This window comes from Amblyomma americanum, chromosome 5 (assembly GCF_052857255.1).
Source record: "Amblyomma americanum isolate KBUSLIRL-KWMA chromosome 5, ASM5285725v1, whole genome shotgun sequence".
NCBI lineage: Eukaryota > Metazoa > Arthropoda > Arachnida > Ixodida > Ixodidae > Amblyomma > Amblyomma americanum.
The window spans coordinates 26,239,684-26,260,115 of NC_135501.1; the positions used below are offsets into that span (position 1 = coordinate 26,239,684).

General features: G+C 45.6%; 1 protein-coding gene across 3 annotated transcripts in view; it reads right to left on the reverse strand.

The window, feature by feature from the left end:
- LOC144132342 (beta-mannosidase-like) overlaps positions 1-20,432 on the reverse strand; it is a 306,383-nt gene that overhangs the window by 170,594 nt on the left and 115,357 nt on the right. For 2 of the 3 annotated variants that reach the window (XM_077664669.1, XM_077664667.1), the window contains exons 6-8: positions 5,576-5,658; positions 3,064-3,248; positions 2,406-2,553 (exon numbers count right to left, since the gene is read on the reverse strand). In XM_077664669.1, the coding sequence (XP_077520795.1) occupies positions 2,406-2,553; positions 3,064-3,248; positions 5,576-5,658 (416 nt within the window). The remainder of the gene's footprint in view (positions 1-2,405; positions 2,554-3,063; positions 3,249-5,575; positions 5,659-20,432) is intronic. The other variant, XM_077664668.1, reaches the window with a different exon arrangement.

A 20,432-nucleotide genomic window follows, 5' to 3' on the forward strand; every position in this document is an offset into this window, starting at 1 on the left:
TATATTTGATTTGTATTCCGTGTCTCGCCACCAGATACGCTGGACGGGCGTCAAACTCACGCAGCCTTTTCAATCTGTAAAACTCCGGGTGATATCTCAGATGTCTGGTGAAATCGCCAGCGTTATCACAGGACGTCAACTCGAGCCACGCTGCCATCAGAGAAACAGGAGGGGGCAGCTAAACTCCGACGTAAGGGTATTACGCGATAGCGTTAATGTGTCAATACCCATATATGCGGAATTGGTCAATCTAACATTCAGATCTCGCTGGGAGCCCTACTACCACTCCCGCCGCATTGGTGCACTGGTTAAACGATGTCTCGCTGTGTGTAGTGCGTACCTACACTGTGCATTCATGTTACCCATAGTTCCCGCCAAAATTGTGGTCGCAATAGTGTTATTAGATTATTGGTATTCTTCATAGTGTTATTGTAGTGCTATTGTAGGTCATTGCATGCATTCCTTGTGCAGATCAGTTGTGTGTAACATTGCTTTGGTCGTTTTGCTTTCGTCAGTGTCTGTACGTCATTTAATATCGTACTTAGTGAGTGCAACACAACCTTTTTGCTTTTGTTTCTTGATATGTTTTCTTGCTTTTTCTCATAGTTGCAGTGTTACTTTTGATTATCGCGGCGTTGTTTGAGGCGTTGTGTGCAAATAACGGTTCCGAGGTCTTGTCAGGCGTTTGAATATGCCTTTTACTTCGGCTATCTGGACAGAAAAATTAAATCTGTATATGCATATCCTCTGTAACAGTTTCTGTCAAAAAGAAATGAAATGAAAATGGAATGAAATGAGCCACTGCTAGACGATGGCCTGTGATGCCACCGGTAAGACTTGTGAGACATAGCTTGCTCTTCCCAAGCAATCTCTCGCGGTAAATCATTATTTAAACTGCCACCTGCACAATTGGTCAGCTTGTTGGCAATCCGATGGGCAGATTATGATGATGTCACAAGTTCATATGATCCAGGCGGTCCACGTAGGTCACTATTCTCGAGATTTTGTAGCGAGAGCTACACTATGGAAGGATATCGAGCCTTCAGCGTGGCGGTGGCACGTGACTGTGGCGGCTCAACCACGTGGTTGGTCACTTGACCAGCCACGTGATGCAAAGCAGCTGCTGCTGCGGGCGGCGCGGCGCGCCGGCGAACTTGAGCTGCAACAGATGCACGCATGCGCCGCGTCAAGTGGGACGAAAATGAAGGAACGCCCAGCGAAACAGAGCGGCGAAATGCTGACTTTGCAATTTAACTGAGAAAGTTACACTCGGCCAGCTGTAGCTATCGTGTCACTCTAGGTTTAATGTTATCGCTTTAATATGTGAGGGCTGTGTTTAATGACCGTGAGGTATGCATTTTCAATAAGGCATTGTAGTATGCTGCGCGTTGGCATTACGGGTACACCCTCGAAGGCTCCTCCTCACAAGCTCTAGCTGAATTAGTTAAGTTGCTCGAAAGCAGCCTTGCTGACATCAAGAACTCTATAGGACGAGTCTCTTTACATCCGGCGCAGTGCTCATCTGGCTCTTCCACACAAACCTTGCGTCTTGCTGTTTCGAACGTAGGCAGTGACAGGGGCCGCAGCCTGTAGTTAACCTGCTGAAATACGTTGTCCGAATGGCATTACGCTTGTTTGCTATGTTTCTACGAAAAAGCAACAGAAAACGCACAAATTAACCGCAGAGAAATGAAGACTACAGGCGCATTGCACAAGGTAACAAGAGCAGGTGCTAAAACAATCCATATTTCAATAGGACATTATACAGGGTGTCCAGGGTTACTTGAGCCAAAGGTTAAAAAATAAGAAATTTGAGGTAGGCCAGGAAAACCACTTACACCTACCAGCCGGCTTGCGCATCATCGGAAATTTTTTGTTGTGCAATTAATTAGCAGTTAAGATAATTTATCTAGATGAGTAAATATTGACTTTAGACAGAAAATGTGAATAGCCAATTTGGAGAGAACCTTCAGAAACCCCCCATTCCATTTATTTGCGATAAAGAAAGCCTCACGTGTATCTTTTTTTCCGAACTCCAAAGAAAGCCTGTGATAAACAAAAAAATCACATGACTAGCGCATTCGCTCACCACGATTGTGCTGCTCTCAATCCTGGCTGGAATGAACGAAATCAGCCGCTGGCAAGGCGCGACGACCCCATTTCTCCGGCAGGCCGATATCTCTACGGTGGTTGCGACGCCAGCGTGACGGTGCAACCACCGTCGACATATCGGCCTGCCGGAGCGATGGCGTCGTCGCGCCTTGCCAGCACTTGATTTCGTTCGTTCCAGCCAGGATCGAGAGCAGCACTTTCGGGGCGAGCGAATGCGCTATTCACGGGATTTTTTTTTTGTATTTCGCGGGCTTTCTTTGGAGCTTGGAAAAAAGGAATTAAAGAGCACTTACGCACAACGTCTTCGTTCAGCTCCACCGTCCTAAATCCGATAGTGGACAATTTCGTCGACGTTTCGCCACTCACTTGGATGGTCACGTTTAAGCTGTACAACTTTTGAGGGCCAAACCCTGATGGCCACCAAGGCGTAACATTTAAATCCTGAAACGATAGCCACAATGCAGGGTATATTTGCACGAAGCGTTCAACTCTCATGGATCACACAGATGAGAAATGGGCCTGCTCTATACATTTGAGAGCGGGAATTTTGTGGCTCATGTCGCACCAAAGAACCAATCGTGTGCCATTTCTTAAAAATTACCGAAATGTCATTAAACCAAAAAGAAATATCTAGACTATCATGACGCATACATCTTCATGCGCCCACTTTAGTATACAATAAAATTTGCGCTTTCTTCTCGGAACATAAAATGAAAGAGGGACGACAGCTAAGTCGCTGTACAGGCCTGACGCTTCACGCAGAGAGCAGATAAAACATTAGCCGGAAGCGTGGCCATGCACCATTGAAAATATTTTACCGCCCAACACAGAAGTAGGTTTGTAAGGAGTAAGGGGTGCCCCTAGGTCTACAAAATCTACACTCTCAAGATGGTTTTTAAAGATCAAGCCTAAGGGCTTGATCTTTCAAATTCCTTCATAATCGCCACTTACTTCGGGTACTTCAAAGAGAAAACGCATTCTGGCTTCCTTTTTTCTAGACGATACAGGCATCCCTTGTGCAGTGAAAATATGGCGTCCGTCCAGACTAATCCAAACTGTTCCGGCCTGCGCCTCCGCTAAAGACGACTCGTAGAACGCGGTAATATTTAAATGCCATGTCGGTTTCTCCCAATGACCTGAAAGAAAGGAACGCGATTTGTGTTGTGCATTGTGTCTTTTGCGCAAAAGCTTTTACGAGACACAGTGTCATAAAGAATGGCAAAACGGGCCTTAAAAATTAGAACCAGTAGTCAGTTTTCATTTCTCTTTGAGTTCATCGCCTGCGCGAGAAAAATTGAGCCAACGTACAAGTTGTCTCTTCTACATTCTCGACGCAAAACGGAAACAAAGCATCGAGGCCAAAATTTTAGCAGACTTGTCATCGCAGTGGACAAAGATAAGCTATTTAAACCAAAGCATTTCGTTTGCCTCTTTGCACTGTCAACGAAACCCGAATGAATATTAAGGATATATCGACAAGTGCAAAAATAATCATGACACTAAATCCAGTGGCGCAGCCAGAAGTTTTGCGGGGAGGGGGGGGGGGAGGGGGGGGGGCTTATGCGGCGTCCTCATAGAATTTGGGGATGGATCAAACGCAAGAATATTAACTGCATTGCCATTGACACTGCCAGATAACGCAAACAGCAAGCAAACAGGAAGAAAAACAGGGCGAAGACAAGCAAACAGGACGAGCTCGTCCTGTTTGCTTATCTTCTGTGTCTTGTCCCCTGCCCAGTTTTATGTCTTGTAATCATGTCATACCAACTATTCCCTTATCGTTCACTCGCGACAGACATAACCGATACCAATGCTTCCATATTTTTGCGTATTAATTAAGGAAGGAAAATATCACATGAAGTCTAGAACTATAGCGGTCCGGAACCAGCAAAGCAGTGCACGCCCCTTATATGAAAAACGTAAAATCCATGAAATTAGCAAGTAGAGGACAAATATTTTAATTATTGTTTGTCGTTCAAGAAGCTTTAAACTTTCGACATATGCAATGGCCAGGGAAAAATCTCAATGACGCTGTCCTTCGTTCCAGTGTACTGCGCAGCAGCAGCAGCTGTCACCGGTCATGTATTGCGGGTAATTGAAGCGAAATTTTAGCCGAAATAGCGAGCCATTGATAGGCCCTTGAAAGTTTGTGCTAAGATGGGGAATTTTGCGTTACATAACTCTAGGTGCATGGGAGTTGTCACGAAATCGAACCCGGGTTAGGAATGTTCACGCCAGAATGTCTTTTCTAGTCTGAAAAAGACACTGTAGGTGACAAAATCCAGAATGATATCCAGCGCCGGTGATTGTTTTAGTTCGCTGTGCGTGACAGTTCAAAAAAATTTCGGGAGGGGGGGGGGCTGAAGCCTTATAAGACCCCCCCCCCCCTCCCCCTGGCTACGTCCCTGACCAAAATCGTTTCTGCGACCCGCGGCTCGCCTTCACTCTCGCTGAGAGGGAAGAGACAGCAAGGATATTGCGCCAGTCTTGCCCCCGTGTCACTTTTGTCTTCCCACCCATTCAAAGGATCTCTCATGGGACCAACTGTGCAGCATTCTTACAGGCTTTTAGGTGAAACCGCTAGTTTTCGCTTCGAAAAAAGGCGCTAACGCCGCCAGTTGCGAAATAAGCTGCGCTGCCAACCCACTCGCATCTCGCGGACACCGCTAGTTACGCCGCTCGCGGCTGGCAGCCACAACAACCAGAGGCTTCCGCAGAACTTCACAACAACGCATTCGGCAGTTTGCCTGTTGCATAGCTCCTGACGTCCAAAAGATGTGGCCTGTTTACTTAGCCACGTTCCATGCGGCCTACCCCAAGTTCCATGTTGCCAGAATATTACGCCTTTCATGCTTTACCCGCGGTCTGCGAAGAGCCAATTACTCGCTTTGCCTTCATAACCTTCAGCATTATACTTCCTCCAGAACAATGCCGACAGTTCTTTTCATCATAAATAGTGCCGATAGCGATTTCGTGCAGACTAAATTGACTACACAAACATCGTAAGTAATTTCATGCTGTGAATTCACCGCGACCATGCTTTTTGTGGGTTCAGGTTTTCTCAGCCCTCGACTAAACCACTGATGTTATCATAGATTCATCATAATGTCGTGGCATATTAGTTTATATCTATATTTCTCAAGCCTTGGTAATTGGTACATCAATATTTAATGAATTGTAATGGTAATGTACGAGCGGCAGCGGTCCTGCTTTACCTAGAAAAACTGGGATGTTTTTTTTATCGAAGAAAAAGAGCATTTTAACTTGAATCTCGCTGAGCCGTGGGTGTGACAGAAAAGTGCAGGAAGGAGATATATAACATTCGATATGTACTCAGAACCGGGGCGCAGGTGAAATCATCATAAAGGTATGTGCGTTTCGTTGACGCCTAACGTAGGACAGTGGGCGCAAAATAGCTGGTCGGAAAGTGACGGAGTTTTAAAGCAGGCCTCAGGTAACTGACCTTGAATCATACCTTTTGTTGTAGTGGTCACTAAAATATCACGGATCAGCACGCCGCTGTATCCTTCCAGTGCAATGGGCTTCCTGTAAAATAAGAGAAGCTCATTGAATTTACAGAACCAGCTCACGGTCTTTCCGTACAGTGCAGTTCATGCGAGGTAATGAAATATTGAAAAACTGGCGGACAACGAAAAAACAAGACACATTTTGTGTGCTAGGACTAAGGATGAGGATAAACAGACACATTTTGTGTGCTAGGACTAAGGATGAGGATAAACTTCTGCCCTGTTCACCAGTCGTCGATGGTTTCCCTGTCGTTGCTGAGCCTATTGCCGCCCGTAGATATCTAGAGGGGTTGGGGTTGGGATCTACCTGGGGTGTGTCCTGGCATTCCCACATCATGTAGCACATGTGCACATTTACAATTAAGTCACAGTGCGTACGCCAAGACCTATATATTGTCACGTAATGGCGACGGCAGTCGAAGGAGGAGGAAGGCAGCCAAAAGTTAGAAAACTATTGGGCTGACTTGCGCCCACATTGGATTGAATCACTCGGCGGCGGTATAGCAACAAGCGGGCTCGGCGGTCGTCGAACACAACGCCCACCGCTCTCTGCCGTGCTAAAATTAAAGCCGATAGTGAACTTTTCAGATAAAGCGTTCAATGTAACTGGAACATTCTGAAACAAGGTAGAATCGGCTCCACCTGGATGCGAGCAATCGAGATATATCTGGTCGCGTCTTTCGTCCACAAACAAATCGATAAAGCGGTGTGGCGGCAGCTTTGAAAAATAAATAAAGCGACACTACGGTTATTCGTGGCATTACTCCCCTCTCAAAGAAGCATAGACCCGATGCAGATAAGGCGACTAGCAACCAAAAAAAACGGATCGTGCGAACATAAACACAGTGTCAAAACACAGCGTTCTTTAGCGCGCATAATGGGGCTTTAGACAGACGACATAGACAACTTCTGGTCGTACGCGGCGTCGCTGGGATGCAGTCATTGCGTCAGCGATGACTTCATAATCCAGTTTACCTGGCCGCCGAAGAACCTAGCGGCGCAAAAGCTTTTCACTCAATTCGCGGCGGCGAATGGGCGTCCAAACCCAGACTTTGTCTCCTGGCTTGAATTCCGTGTTGTGTCTTCGTAGGTTGTAGCGTCTGGCGTCGGACCGCTGCTGGTCTTTGATCTTTAACGGACAAGCCTGCGGGCTTCTTCTGCGCGTTGAAGGTAGGCGGCGACGTCGACGTTCTCTTCTTCGGTAACATTGGGCAGCATGGCGTCTAGCGTCGCCGTGGCCGCCCTGCTATGTATGAACCTAAAAGACGTCATCTGGAGGGTCTCCTGCACTGCGGTGCTGTAAGCGAAGACGACGTAAGGCAGTATGACGTCCCAGGTCTTATGTTCGACATCAACATACATGGCGGGCATATCGGGGATGGATTTCTTCAGGCACTCGGTCAACCCGTTGGTCTGCGGATTGTATGGAGTTGAACTCCGGTTGCTAGTTTGGCTGTAACGCGTGTTGGCTTGTGTCAGTTCCGCCGTGAGTACTGTTCTTCTGTACGTGATGAGCACATCTGGGGCGTCGTGTCGCAGAAGACTCCACTCCACGAAAAATTTGGCGACTTCTGCTGCTGTTCCGTTCGGTAGGGCTTTTGCCTCGGCGTAGCGGGTCAGGTAGTCGGTCGCTATTTTCAGATTCAGATTCAGATTTATTTCAACAATGTTTCCGCTTATTTCCAGACGTTGATTTTGGGAAAGGGCCAAGTAAGACCATGCCTATCTGCTGGAAGGGCCTTGGGAAGGGTTCAACAGGGTTCAGAAATCCTGCTGGTTGGGTGGGAGGGGTCTTTCGTCGCTGACAATCTCGGCAGCTTTTCACATATGCGACATCGCAGACAGTCGCGGCCAGTCGTTTTGAAGACGGTTCGCGTCGTGGTCATGGTTGTCATTGTGTGCGGCGTCTTCATGTGGCTTAGCGGGTGGAGCGCAGTCGGTGGAGGATCTTCGTCCTTTCGCTAGTGAGCAACCTCGCCTTCAAAGGTTGCCTTCGTTAGTTTCCCTTGCGCGGGATGGGGGACCTCCCGCAAACCGTCGACGCAAAACGAGTGGTAGATGGCGACTGGGGGTGGGACTGGTGGCTTGACGACCCGTACTCCCCTCTGCCAGGTGGTTGTTCATTTCCCGCGGTCGCTGGCCGGAGAGCGGTCATGGGGCGCCGATGTGGAAACCGCGCAGGCCATTCGTCTGTACGGGCCGTGACGAAGTATGTGGACAGCATAGCCACAATGAAAGCACAGTCGGCGGTTCTCGGGAGTCCTCTATTCGTCGCATTTGCAACAGCGGTTACGTCGCTCGTAAAGTTGGCGTGCGGGAGCTAGGTGGCTTCGTTCTTGTAGAGCTGGTTCCCGCCGAAGAGAGCTTGGGGCGTCTCGTCGGGGCGCGGCATTGCGTAGTGCGGCGGCGTACGTTATGGTCTACGGTTCTGTTGTCGTGGGGGTCGGGGTGCCATGTGCCTGATGCACTTCTTCCCGTACCATGTCCATGAGATTCGCTGCTTGCGGCTGTGAGGACGATGACAGCAGTCACCGTAGCTCTTCGCGGATCTCACGGATGATGTCCCGTACACTCTAAACACGGTAACCTTTGGGTAACCTTTGTAAAGGTGCACATTTTCATATTGAAGTATACCTATAATTTAAAGGTTACACGATGTAACCTTTACACTTTTAACCTTTGTAAAGGTCACAGATGGTAAAGGTTACTTCTTTTTATGCATAGGTTACACAACTTTTTTAGCGCTGTAATCTTTACAAAGGTATACATCATTGAGTTAGGCGTAGGTTAGATGCTACAAAATGTGTGACCTTTGTCCGCCACGATGGCTGGCCTAAAAATGGCAATAATATCCTTGCAACTTGCTGAAGGTGATGAAATACAGAGCTCTGCTGGATTTCGATTTGAATGGAACAAGAATTTTCCAAACAAGAGAATAGTTTAGAAAGGAGAAAAATCACAAACATCGGTATATGACAGTCAAATTGTTCATTGACTCCAACATCTTCAAGACTAGAGGTTATACAAAACAACAAAACATTCCAAATATTGTCTACATTATAGAAAAACTAAGGAATGTATCAGATGCAGGTATATTCAAGGCATCATTTTTGCAAACTTTTCGCAAAAAAATATTGCAAGAAATGAGCATGCAAGGCACTGAAATCTGGGCCAATATTACACTATTACTGTTGCCATGCCAAACAGAGCCCCGTTGAACAAGCAACTCAATAAAGCGAGCTCAGATCAAGTCTCGCTTCGAAAAGAGCATGTCAACAGCACATATCACTCTTATTGCAATTTAAATAAAAAGTAGGCACTGTAATTATTGTACAAGAACGAACAAAATAAAAGCCAAATTATTCAAGACCAAGTGCCAAGTCGACTTGACATTGTGTAAGGAATACAACAGGCAGAATATAAATGGTAAAAATATCAGAGAAGGCAGTATTGTGATCACATTTTATCACACTTCTTAAAAGAAAGATTAAAATGACTAGAAAATGAAATCAAGAAAGGAGATACAAGCAGTGCAGATAACAAGAGTTCTTTTAGAGCTTGCGGCCACATACAAACCTAAACAACAATCAATCGATTTAAACATCATAACTAAACAGCTCACAGACATACATGTACCTAAGAGCTTTCAGAGGTGCGTAACATCGGCGAATTCCTTCATGAATTCCTTCATGAAAACAAAATTCTTTCTTGACTCCTCCAGTCACTTTGTTAACAAAGAAGCACAATGACATGACCAATAGCTCGTAACATTTTGGTGCTATAAGCCTGACAACACTCGCATAAGTACATGAACTTGTGTACTGCAGTTTTAAAAAAAAACTTGCTGAATTTATCTCTAGAAAACATACTTCAAAATATTAGAAAGTGAACAATTGAAAAACATTTCTTTCCAGAAAATCAGAACAAATTAAACTTTTCCAAGAGCATGGAAAGGCTCTTAAGTCGGTTCGCCTGTAGTCAACGTGGCACTACAGTGTCTGGCAGGGCAATCTTCAGCGGCAGGACGAGTATGGCGGAAAATTCCGGCGGATAGTCGAGGATTTAATGTAATACGTAACCAGGCAGAAGATGAGGGCACGCTCTAGGTTCCCGCTGCTGATCGAGATCACTTCTTTACTACTTCCAGCGTAAACGCAAGTGTGTTCAGCACAGGTATATACATGAGGTGCAGTCACTTGCAACTTCAGGCAGTGGGATCTGTGGAATGTTAAGAGCCAGTGAGCAACCATTCATACTTAAATCATGGCTGGTATTCTCACCATAGTGAAACATGGTAGACAAAGAACATGAAATTTTTCAGGAGGATTTGATCATATTAAAAAAAATTTTCTCATTATAAAAAGCCAGGATGCCAAAGAAACTGTTAGATGAATGAGTAAGAAAAATTTCGCAAACCTCGTTGATGAATGCGTGCTTGAAATGGCCTTGTAAATGCTTTCCAAGAAATGTGCGCTTGCGTCCTTCTTTGGAAGAAAATACTTGAGCTACTGCTTTGAGTTTGCAAGAGTGGCAGATCGGGCTAGTTGGTAATTTTCCATAATGCGATACAGCGCGAATAAAGACGGGGACGAAGCGAGACAAGACACCACAGCGCTGACTTCAACTGAATTTTTATTGCGGAAAGGGGATATTTTTTTTTACATTAAAGATCTTTATTATTCTTTGCCACATGACAAGCCACATGTCTTGCGTTGAAAGTAGCATCCATGCGTTCGGCTCGGTTGCATTTAAAAATTCTTCCGGTATGTCGGTAGGAGGCTTCTTAGAATTGTTGACGGTCTATCTTAATTCCACTTGCAGCCTCTTCTTTTCGCCTTTAAATTTCTTATCCCTCGTATCAATTCCAGCAGTAGCGGCATCATGCGTTCACTTCCATTTCCTGTATAAATATCCCCTTTCCTCAATAAAAATTCAGTTGAAGTCAGCGCTGTGGTGTCTTGTCTCGCTTCGTCCCCGTATTTATTCGCGCTGTATCGCATTATGCTTTGAGTTTTCCTTCATATCTCCAAAGATCCGCTTTAATCGGAGTTCTACTTCAATGCACAGCTAGAAAAAAGTCGTTAGGAGGAAGTGTAAATAAGTCAATTAAAGCAAGCATTCTTGAAGAAAAGTTCATACAATTGAAAGCAGTTGTCAGTATTATTAACAGAAATAAAATCTCTTTTTCCTCATGCCAATAAATCTGAGTGCAATTTAATTGGGTTTTCAATAAATTCACTAATGTTTTAACACATCACAAGACCTCACTTCATCACAAATCGTAATTTTTTAATCAGCTGCCTAATATTCACTCTAGCAGGGTATATGGCAATGCTGAGTTCTTATATTCTTGCAATATTCACTTACAATATTTTGTAGAAAGAATTACTGGGGCAGGGGATCATCATGGCAATCACAAAGTTACTCAGAGCTTCTTTCCGCACAAAACTTAAACTGAAAGGCGACAAATCTACTGAAAAATAGGTGGAAATGCAGTGTCTGCTGATGCCTGGTTGCAGTGACTACAGCACTACATTTCATCTACTAAGTTGGATTATATCATGCATCTTCTATTGCTGGTTCGCACAAAAATAACAGCCACGTAGTCAGCTATGAGTGTCGTATTCGTTGCACTAAGTAGGAGAGCAAAAGAGTGCACATGACATTGCTAAATAGGTTGGTTTGGTTTATAGGGGTTTAACGTCCCAAAGCAACTCAGGCTATGAGAGACGCCTTAGTGAAGGGCTCCGGAAATTTCGACCACCTGGGGTTCTTTAACGTGCACTCACATCGCACAGTACACGGGACTCTATAATTTCGCCTTTATCGAAATTCGACCGCCGCCGCCAGGATCGCACTCGCGTCTTTCGGGCCGGCAGCCGAGCGCCATAACCACTCCGCCACCGCGGCGGCTCCGACATTGCTAAATAGCAAATATTGTTCGGATGGATGCAATTGTTATTGTAACACGCAATAACGAGGGTCACGTTCCCATCACGCTTATTGCTCATTAAATGCGTGTTTCGTTGCTTTGAAAACTGATGTGACACCACCACTGACCGCTCCAATACAGGCTAATTAGTGAGGCTCAGTTATTGCCTTTGTGACCAAAATAACGTTTTGAGAATAAATTATACTCGCCAATAGTGAGAGTTCGTACCGAAAATTAGCTTTATTATTAAAGAAAAATTACTTGGTATCATTTACCCCAACACAGCCATCTGACAACAGTGCAAACCTTGACATGTTTCTCAGAAACCTAGTCACTGAAGTAAAAAATTAATCCATTATAATTGCCTTCAACGTATCGATTTGTCCGTTGCCCTTATCTTTCAATACTCTTTTGTGTTCCAAATGTTTTTCAAGGATATATTGAAAAGTGTTCGCTGAAATAGTCGGTATATCAGCAAAGTGCACTACATTCAACGAACTACAAACAAGAAAAACGTACTCCAGGAACAATGCCAGTTCCACCCGAAGCTGCCGTGCCAGCTTTTTTTTGTGACCTGTCCGAAAGAGCATTCCCTCGCAGGATTGGTTGAACACATTCAGAGAATTCTGGCATGCTTGCAAGGAGCCACAAACTAAGCTTTATTCAATGAACACCTGCAATACCACACTCAAGTTCTTTTTTTTTTGCTTTCAGTAAGCAACATCAGGAATAAAACATTCCAAAACCACCGGCATTAGCACAATGGTGACTCATAATGACATTTTGTAATAGCAGACAGTCATCTCTTGCATAAGTATACAATAGCCAGGAATACAAAGGGAGTTCAGATATGATGACAACATTATGCGGTGCCTTCATAAGCAAAAATGCATTCCCTTGCTGTGGATAACTCGCTTTTGCGACGACCAGAAGAGTGATGAAAATCTTTCCTTCCCAAGGTACAATTATTTCTGCTTCACCAAACATTGGAAGGTCATTTTGTTCAAACACAAGCACATCAGAAATTGAGATCCTGACACCAGAGACAAAGGCTGAACGCATGGACATAGCTATTTGGCCTATACAGCAGCAGAATGGAGTCCACACGGCAAAAACGCAGAAAACATAGAGGCCGACCACCTGTGGTGGAACCGAGAGCGTACGGAGTGTGCTCGCTCAAATTTTGCCAGCTGATGCGCCCCAATCTTCCTACAACACTTACGCTAATTCGCCGAAGAAATTGTATGCGCTGCTGGCTGCGTTTCTGTGTTTCCCTTTTAGCTCTTGTGTATTTAAACTGTTGAGTTAGAAGTATACGCAGACGGATGGTGAAATGATACCAGTTTTGAAGCGCTTCCCCAGGGTTCGCAACGAGGCTTCGAATGTCCACCAGCGCTCGGTAACGCGAAGCTGAACATCTGCGAAGCAGCTTCGCTTTAACTGACGGCGCATACTCGCTGATAACTGATACTACTTGGTTCGGCCCAAGCTTGCCACAGAGTGGAAGCGCCTCTTTTAGGGGCCAAAGACATATGATGCTGGTTGTTTTCTGCTCGTAGTTTTTCTCTTTGCAGTTTTGTTTTAGGCACAAAGTAGAAAGATGGCGGGTTCCTTAGTATACTGTCAACGTTCAATGAAACAGTGAAGGCAGATCGCTCTGGGTTTTCAAACGTCTACACGGCTTCAAGTGTCCAGGGGCGCGTGGTAACACAAAGCCATACAGCTGCGTAGCATCTTTGGTATAGAACCGACGGCGTATATGTTCGCTGATAGTTGATACGAAAAAATATTTTCACCGCGTATATGCGTGCTTCTGCCAAAGAGGACAAAAGCATCTGTTCCGTATCGCTTTTATATATAGCTTTATCTTTTCTGTATTTGACGTTTTGTTTTGACCACTGTAATGCAGAAATATGCCAGTTTCATTTAACGATATCACGAGCCTGCTTAGTGTTTCTTGTTGCTTTTCTTACAATGAAGATAAGAACAGGTGACTACAAATCTGCTGCTCAGTAAATTCCGATTAAAACTCAGCACGTGCTTAGAGTGCCTAACTTGAAATAGTGCCGAAACGTACGAGACGTGAGAGTTTGCCCACGTTGACAGCTCCGGAGACTTCACTGGAACTCATCTGGATGCATGGTTCACGAGCCAGCAAGCCAACACTAGTGCTTTCAGTAAATGCTATTATATTGTAACGAAACGTTCGTCCGTGACGGCACGGTGGCTCCACCGCATCGAGTAAGGGGGCCGATGGACGCCATTAGTTAATTTAATTTACTAAAAATGAGACCGAACATTAGCTAAATCGAACGAACTAATATAGATCAAACAACGAAGCAGTAAGTCATAGTACGCAACATCTTCCGAGCAGAGGTCCCGAGCAGCACCTCGGACGGTCGCCGTTCCTCTTCCACTTAGCGCCAAAACCCCTCTGATCTGAAATACGATTGCCCAGGATTTCGGGGACCCTTTTCGTGACCAATCGGTAATGCGCTTGTCGGAGCCAATGAGAAGGATTTCTTTAAAATCGAAGAACCAATAGCACGCCGGTGCCCACGAGATTCTTTACTCTCGAGCACCGCGTAAGTTCCAGGAAGATGCGACGTATTTTCGCGAGATACACAAACACACAAAAACGGCAGCGAAACAAAACGAAAGCAAACACAATCGGTACAGCACGCAACGCTCCGTCCGCGTTCCCAGCCGTCGCCACCCGTTTCAGGGACATTCGGTCTGTCACGCGGTGCGCTTTCCAGAGCCATAAGTTAACGCGCCCGCAAACTTCCAGGTGACCGTGTATTAAAAGACTTTCGTTTGGCGGCTGGGACGACAACTTCCGACTCGCTCCTCTGCAACCGGTTAACCGTTTTTCTCGTAAACCTTGAATTTGCAGAGAGATGTGGAATAATGCTGTGATAACTCTGCTGCCGCCATCAATTAAACAGCCACGCAAGCGGTTTCGTATACAATTTTAGTACAGAGATTTAAAGGCAGAGTGTGGGCAGGAAAAGGAAGAGACGTCCCTCATGCCTTTGACGGATCACCACTTATTTCGTGGTCGCTGCATACTGTGCCTTGTGCAGTGAAGCGGAAAAACGTTTATTCTCGATAAAAGAAAGGGGAGGGGGATATACAGGAATGTGGTGTCCTCAGTGCAGGACCCCAGCGGCTCTAACGTATACGAGTCAAGTACACTAGCTAAAGCATTGCGTAAAACATGGACTACGCCTGCATAGGTCCTGTCAACAGCCGCACAAATATTGTAACCCGAGGCGGAATGAAGCTCCAAGAGCGTGCAGTACAGAGATTAATAAACAAGTTCTAGAAGTCGCGTTTAATATCGTACCACAGCCCCACTCTGCAAGCGTCCACTTTCATGAATACAAAAAACATGCCTTATACCAAGCACAATTGCGCATAAAAGCGCGCATCGGTGAACAAGGGAAAATGGTTTCACAAAGGACAAGAACTTGTAGGCAGAAATTGCAAATATGGTTCTTGAGCCTACTAACCTTGAAAACTACTAGGCTGCGGAATATGCTGCGGCACTTCAGACACTCCACTGTCTTGCTCTGGGCCACCTAGGTAAAATACGAAGTAAAACGCGCGACAGAATCATTTGGCAAGAAAACGAAATCCACACCGTCTGTACCGCACTGAATCCTCAGCAGGATATGTTGCATTAAGTTCGGTAGCGCCACAATTTCAATATTACTTTTTATGTGCCCAGTTGTATCGCCAATACCTTATAGCGCACCAATCAGTTGATAATCATTGAAACGATGTGCAAAGTTCCAGCATTCAGACTCAAAACAAAAGTACCGCCGTGCGTTTCAAGCGTGCTCTTTTGTAGGTATGCAATAATGTGCACACGGATGCAAACGATCAAGAATTAGCGCTAGACTACCCCCGTATTATCGCACCTAATGACCCCAAAGACATACTGCAACAATAGTCTAAAACACATATTCTGTATAACCGAACTTATTTACAGGAAACGTCGCGCAATAGATGACTAAGGCACTCTAACTACTGAACCACATTTCGCTTCGAAGTGCACTCAACGAGCCTTACAAATGAAGCTGTTCTGGCAAACAGAGAAAATACGCGCTTTAACAAGCATGAAATAAATGACTTCGCAAGTCGTTATTGTGCCCATGGTAAAAAAAAAGGCCACTCACCCAAGTCCGTTATTCTTCCACGAATCCCTGGATTGCAGCAGTCGTAACGAATAGCGCAGCGTGCGGAGCCGTCTGCCGAGCACACGACGACGTTTCTTCTACAGTCACAGTGAGGTTCGTTGCAGCTGCCGCGCAGTGTAAGTACCCACAAGTCCCTGCTGCTTAGCGGCATTACTGACACGGCGCGCCCCAAACAAACCACTTAAGAAACGACACCCAAAGACGGCATGGTTCACGAACGGTTCCAAGTCTAGTTTGAAAAACAAAGCAGACTCCGCAACGCTGCAACGTCCGCGCCTTCCCGTTGTCTAGACTTGCCGGCGTGCAACGATGCCAAGCGTGAAGCAGGAGATCGCTTTTCTTTGGGTGAAGCGCCGGCCGTCGGCGCATGCGCGTCTAACACATACTGGAGAGGCCGTCACGTAATATTTTGTGTATAGTTTTTTGCCAATTACTCGTTTCTTGGGCGCCGGCGTTCGTACCGTGGGCGCATTACGCTTTGATTTGTGATATATATTTGCCACCTGAAATGACACATTGGAAGCGTATAAAGAGCCGCAAGAAGGGAAGTCGAATTGCGCACTCGGCAGCCCGCAAATGCGGTTACGTACGCTATCGCCTTCCCAGGCGCTGCCCTTCCATATGTCTGCTTTTTGACCATTAATTGCGACCGTTGTTATCGCGTATCAGTTCGAGGAAGATGAGAAATATGCGCTATCCCAGGCATCGAGAAATTACGCGTAATTTGAAATATTTGTTTATTAACGCTTGTTCGCGCAATAAAACCGGAACAGAACATGCTTAGGGAAGTACACGCTGGGTTTCTTTGCAAAAGTCATGGATAGGAATTCAACATTCAAGATGTGTTCACTCATATTAAGCCGCAAAATACTGCATTTGCATTGCATTCGCAGTCTCCTTTGGTAAAATAAAGACAGATATATGATAACGCGCGTTTCAATGTGACTGCGACCCAAAACAGTAGTATTGGGCTCATGCGATAGCATACGTTGATGTCTCCGGCATATTAAAGCATCTACCTTGCGGTCGGAACAGCTTCCCCAATGTATCAGAAAATCACATTCCCGCACATAAAGCAGCATACGTCTTCTCTATGTGCATATCTCCTGGCTTGTCGACGCATATAGGTTACCGTGCTGCTCAAAGGTTACTGCGCAAAGGTTACTTGGCAATTTTTTCATCGTAACCTTTGAAACGGTTGACTTTTGGCCGTTGTAACCTTTGGGCACAACAAAAATAAAGAAAACATTATGAAAACATTAAAAAAAACATCAATTGTAACCTTTGCGAAAAAAAGTTACGTTAAAAAGTTACGTTATAGGTTACTGTGTTTAGAGTGTAGGCTGTCATTGGGGGTCGTACTGCTGTCCGCACGGCCCATGAAGAAGACTGGTGGGGTCCAGTCTTACTGCCTAGCCCTGATGTCGAGAGTCTTCTCAATCGTAGAAGCTTCAGTTGTTAAGTCGGGAACTGTCTTGGGCGGGTTTCGGACCACTAAGGGGAACAATTCTTCTCTGACTCCCCGCATCAAGAAGCTTGGATGCGCGTATCGAGCCGTAATTCTACCTTTTCTTTGCGGACAGTGTTTTAAAAGTTTTCAAGAGTTATTTCCTAAATTCCTTCCAAGATCGCAGCGAAGTCTCGAGGTTCTCGTACCAGGCTTTAGCTGTGCCATCCAGGATGAAAAAGACGTACCGTAGTTTTGCTTGCTTGCCGCATCGGTTGAATGTCGCCACACGCTCAAACTGATGTAACAATTCTGTCTTCATGGAGTAGACCACGGAATACAGGTGAATGTCATTGCTGTTGAAGAACGAGTAATGATAATGCAGCGCCGCCCTCCATCTTCGCTAGCAATGCACGTCTATGGTGCAGCACCTCCACCAGATGTCACGTAGTGGTGACGGCAGTCGAAAAATTGAGGAAGGCATACAAAATATCTTCTAAAAGAAAACTTTATTGGGCTGACGTGCGCCCACAATGAATTGAATCAATCGTCGTCGGCGTAGCAACAATCCTGCTCGCCGGTCGTCGAACAGAGAATGCCTGCCACTCTCGGCTGTGCTCAAATTAAAGCTGAATGCGAACTTACGAGATAAAGCGTTCAAAGTTACTAGAACAGTCTCGAACAAGGTAGAATCGGCTGCACCGGGATGCGAGCAATCTAGATAAGTCTGGTCGCGTCTTGCATCTACAAGCAAAGCGATAAAGCAGCGTGGCGGCAGCTTTGAAGAATGAACAAGTACTATGAGTATTCGTGGCAATATCGTGGTCAACCACTGATGTAATTTTGTTTGGGGAGAGAGTGCTCGTATTTATGAGCTAAAGCGTATGTTCCTCGGCTTACATCAGTCTTTTGTGATGTGTCGGGTAGATTTGCCTTTTTTCCCAGCGTAGGCCCAGTTCCTCGCACGGCATTATGCTGGCCTGAATACCGTCCTAATGCCTTTCTATATCGTGAACTATATCGTGTACGGGCTACGACCGGGCAGGTGTTTGCCGGTTGGTCCGGTTTAAAAGTGCTCGGGCACACCTAAGTGCGTCGTCACCCCATAACTCAGGTGCCAGGTGACCCGGCAATCACAACACGGTGGCTAGGAACAGTCTCCGTTTGGCCATCGGATTTAGTGCGGTTCGTGGGCCATCTGCATCGAGAGGCTATGTCAGGCGTTTTTATAGCCCGTGAAGATCGTTGCTTTTGGCTTTGTGGTTATGGCGGGAGATATTGAGGCTGATTCTGAGTGTCTTGTATCTGTGATTTTCAGTGAGACACATTTCGATTAGGTTTTTATTTGTAGTCACAACCTTTATGGTCATACACTCAATTTACGGGACCTGCTGCGTCCACGACCATCGTGTTTTTTGTAGCGAGAGCTACTCTGGGCTACCAGTCGATCATTTCGCAGTGGCTGGGAGACGCCAGTTGTACGCGTGCGCCGTTTTATGTATAAAAAGGTAGTATATATATATATATATATATATATATATATATATATATATATATATATATATATATATATATATATATATATATATATATATAGTGGCGAAAACGTGAGGTACTTGATTGCTTAAAATAATATACATCAAAGCATACGCTTCGTTTAAGGAAACATTTTTATTTTACTCGACGTTTCGATCGGAAGACCGATCTCGCTCTTGAAATCGGTCCTCCGATCGGAACATCGAGTAAACTAAAAATGTCTCCTTGAACGGATCGTATGCTTTGATGTATATATACACACACACACACACACGCATATATATATATATATATATATATATATATATATATATATATATATATATATATATATATATATATATATATATATTTATATATATATATATATATATATATATATATATATATATATATATATATATATATATATATATATATATATATATATATATATATATATATATATATATATATATATATATATATATATATATATATATATATATATATATATATATATATATATATATATATATTGCCACCTGGTGTTGCCAGGTGGCGCAAGCTGTCCGCGAAGACGATGAGGTTGCGATCGTGCTATCGCGGATCGGCCGCCATTACCGTCTCCTCTTGCCGACTCCAGCTGTTGAAGCGTCTCTCCGTGAGAACTCCGTGACAATTTGGTGGAGCCTGCTGGGTACGAGTATCCCATGCAAGAAACCCCTCCAGGGAGCCGTGCCGCCAGCCCTGCGCCGATTGACACCCCGGTACACCGCTTCAGCCGGAGGCTGCAGGGACTTTCACCGGAGTTTGGACCACTCGCGACAGTCATGATACCAGCCACCGGTATTCTCACGCAAGCTGCCGGTGCTACACCTGCCCACTATACCTTGCAGACCCCGCGGGTTCCCAAGGCCTTCCACGGGGACCTTTTCGAAGACGTGGAGGACTGGTTCCTTCACTTCGAGCGTGTGGCTGCTTATAACCAGTGGGACGACGCCGCGAAACTAAGAAACGTCTACTTTAGCCTAGAGGATGGCGCCCGCACGTGGTTTGAGAACCGTGAGGAAGTTCTAACTTCCTGGCGAGAGTTTCGCCGTCGCCTGCTGGAGGCCTACACCAGCGCGGATCGCCGCGAAAGAGCGGAGCGGGCAATCCAGTCCCGCGTCCAGCTACCGAACGAAAGCGCACAAATGTACGTCGAGGACATGACGCGGCTCTTCAGGAGAGCTGATCCTGCCATGCCTGAAGAGAAGAAACTTCGGCACTTAATGAGAGGCGTCAAAGAGCAGCTGTTCGCAGGCCTCGTGCGCAGCCCACCATCTACAGTTGCTGCATTTCTTTCGGAAGCCACAACGATGGAGAAGGTCCTGCAACAGCGTTGCGCCAGTTACGACCGGCCCGTGCATGCTGCTGCAGTCACATCATCGTTTGCCACCATCGGACAGCATCCTGATGATTTGCGGGAACTTATTCGCACAATCGTGCATGAGGAGCTTCACAAATTTTGTAGCCCGTCGCAGCCTGCGCTCGGTTCCATCTCCGCTCTTGTACGAGAGGAGGTGCAACAGGCGTTCCGGGGCCCTGTTCCTGTGGTCGACGTACCACCTCTGCCTGGGGACTACCACCGTCCGACGTACGCCGAAGTTGCAAGGCGTCCGGCTCCCGCTTCGCCGCCACCAATTCACGCC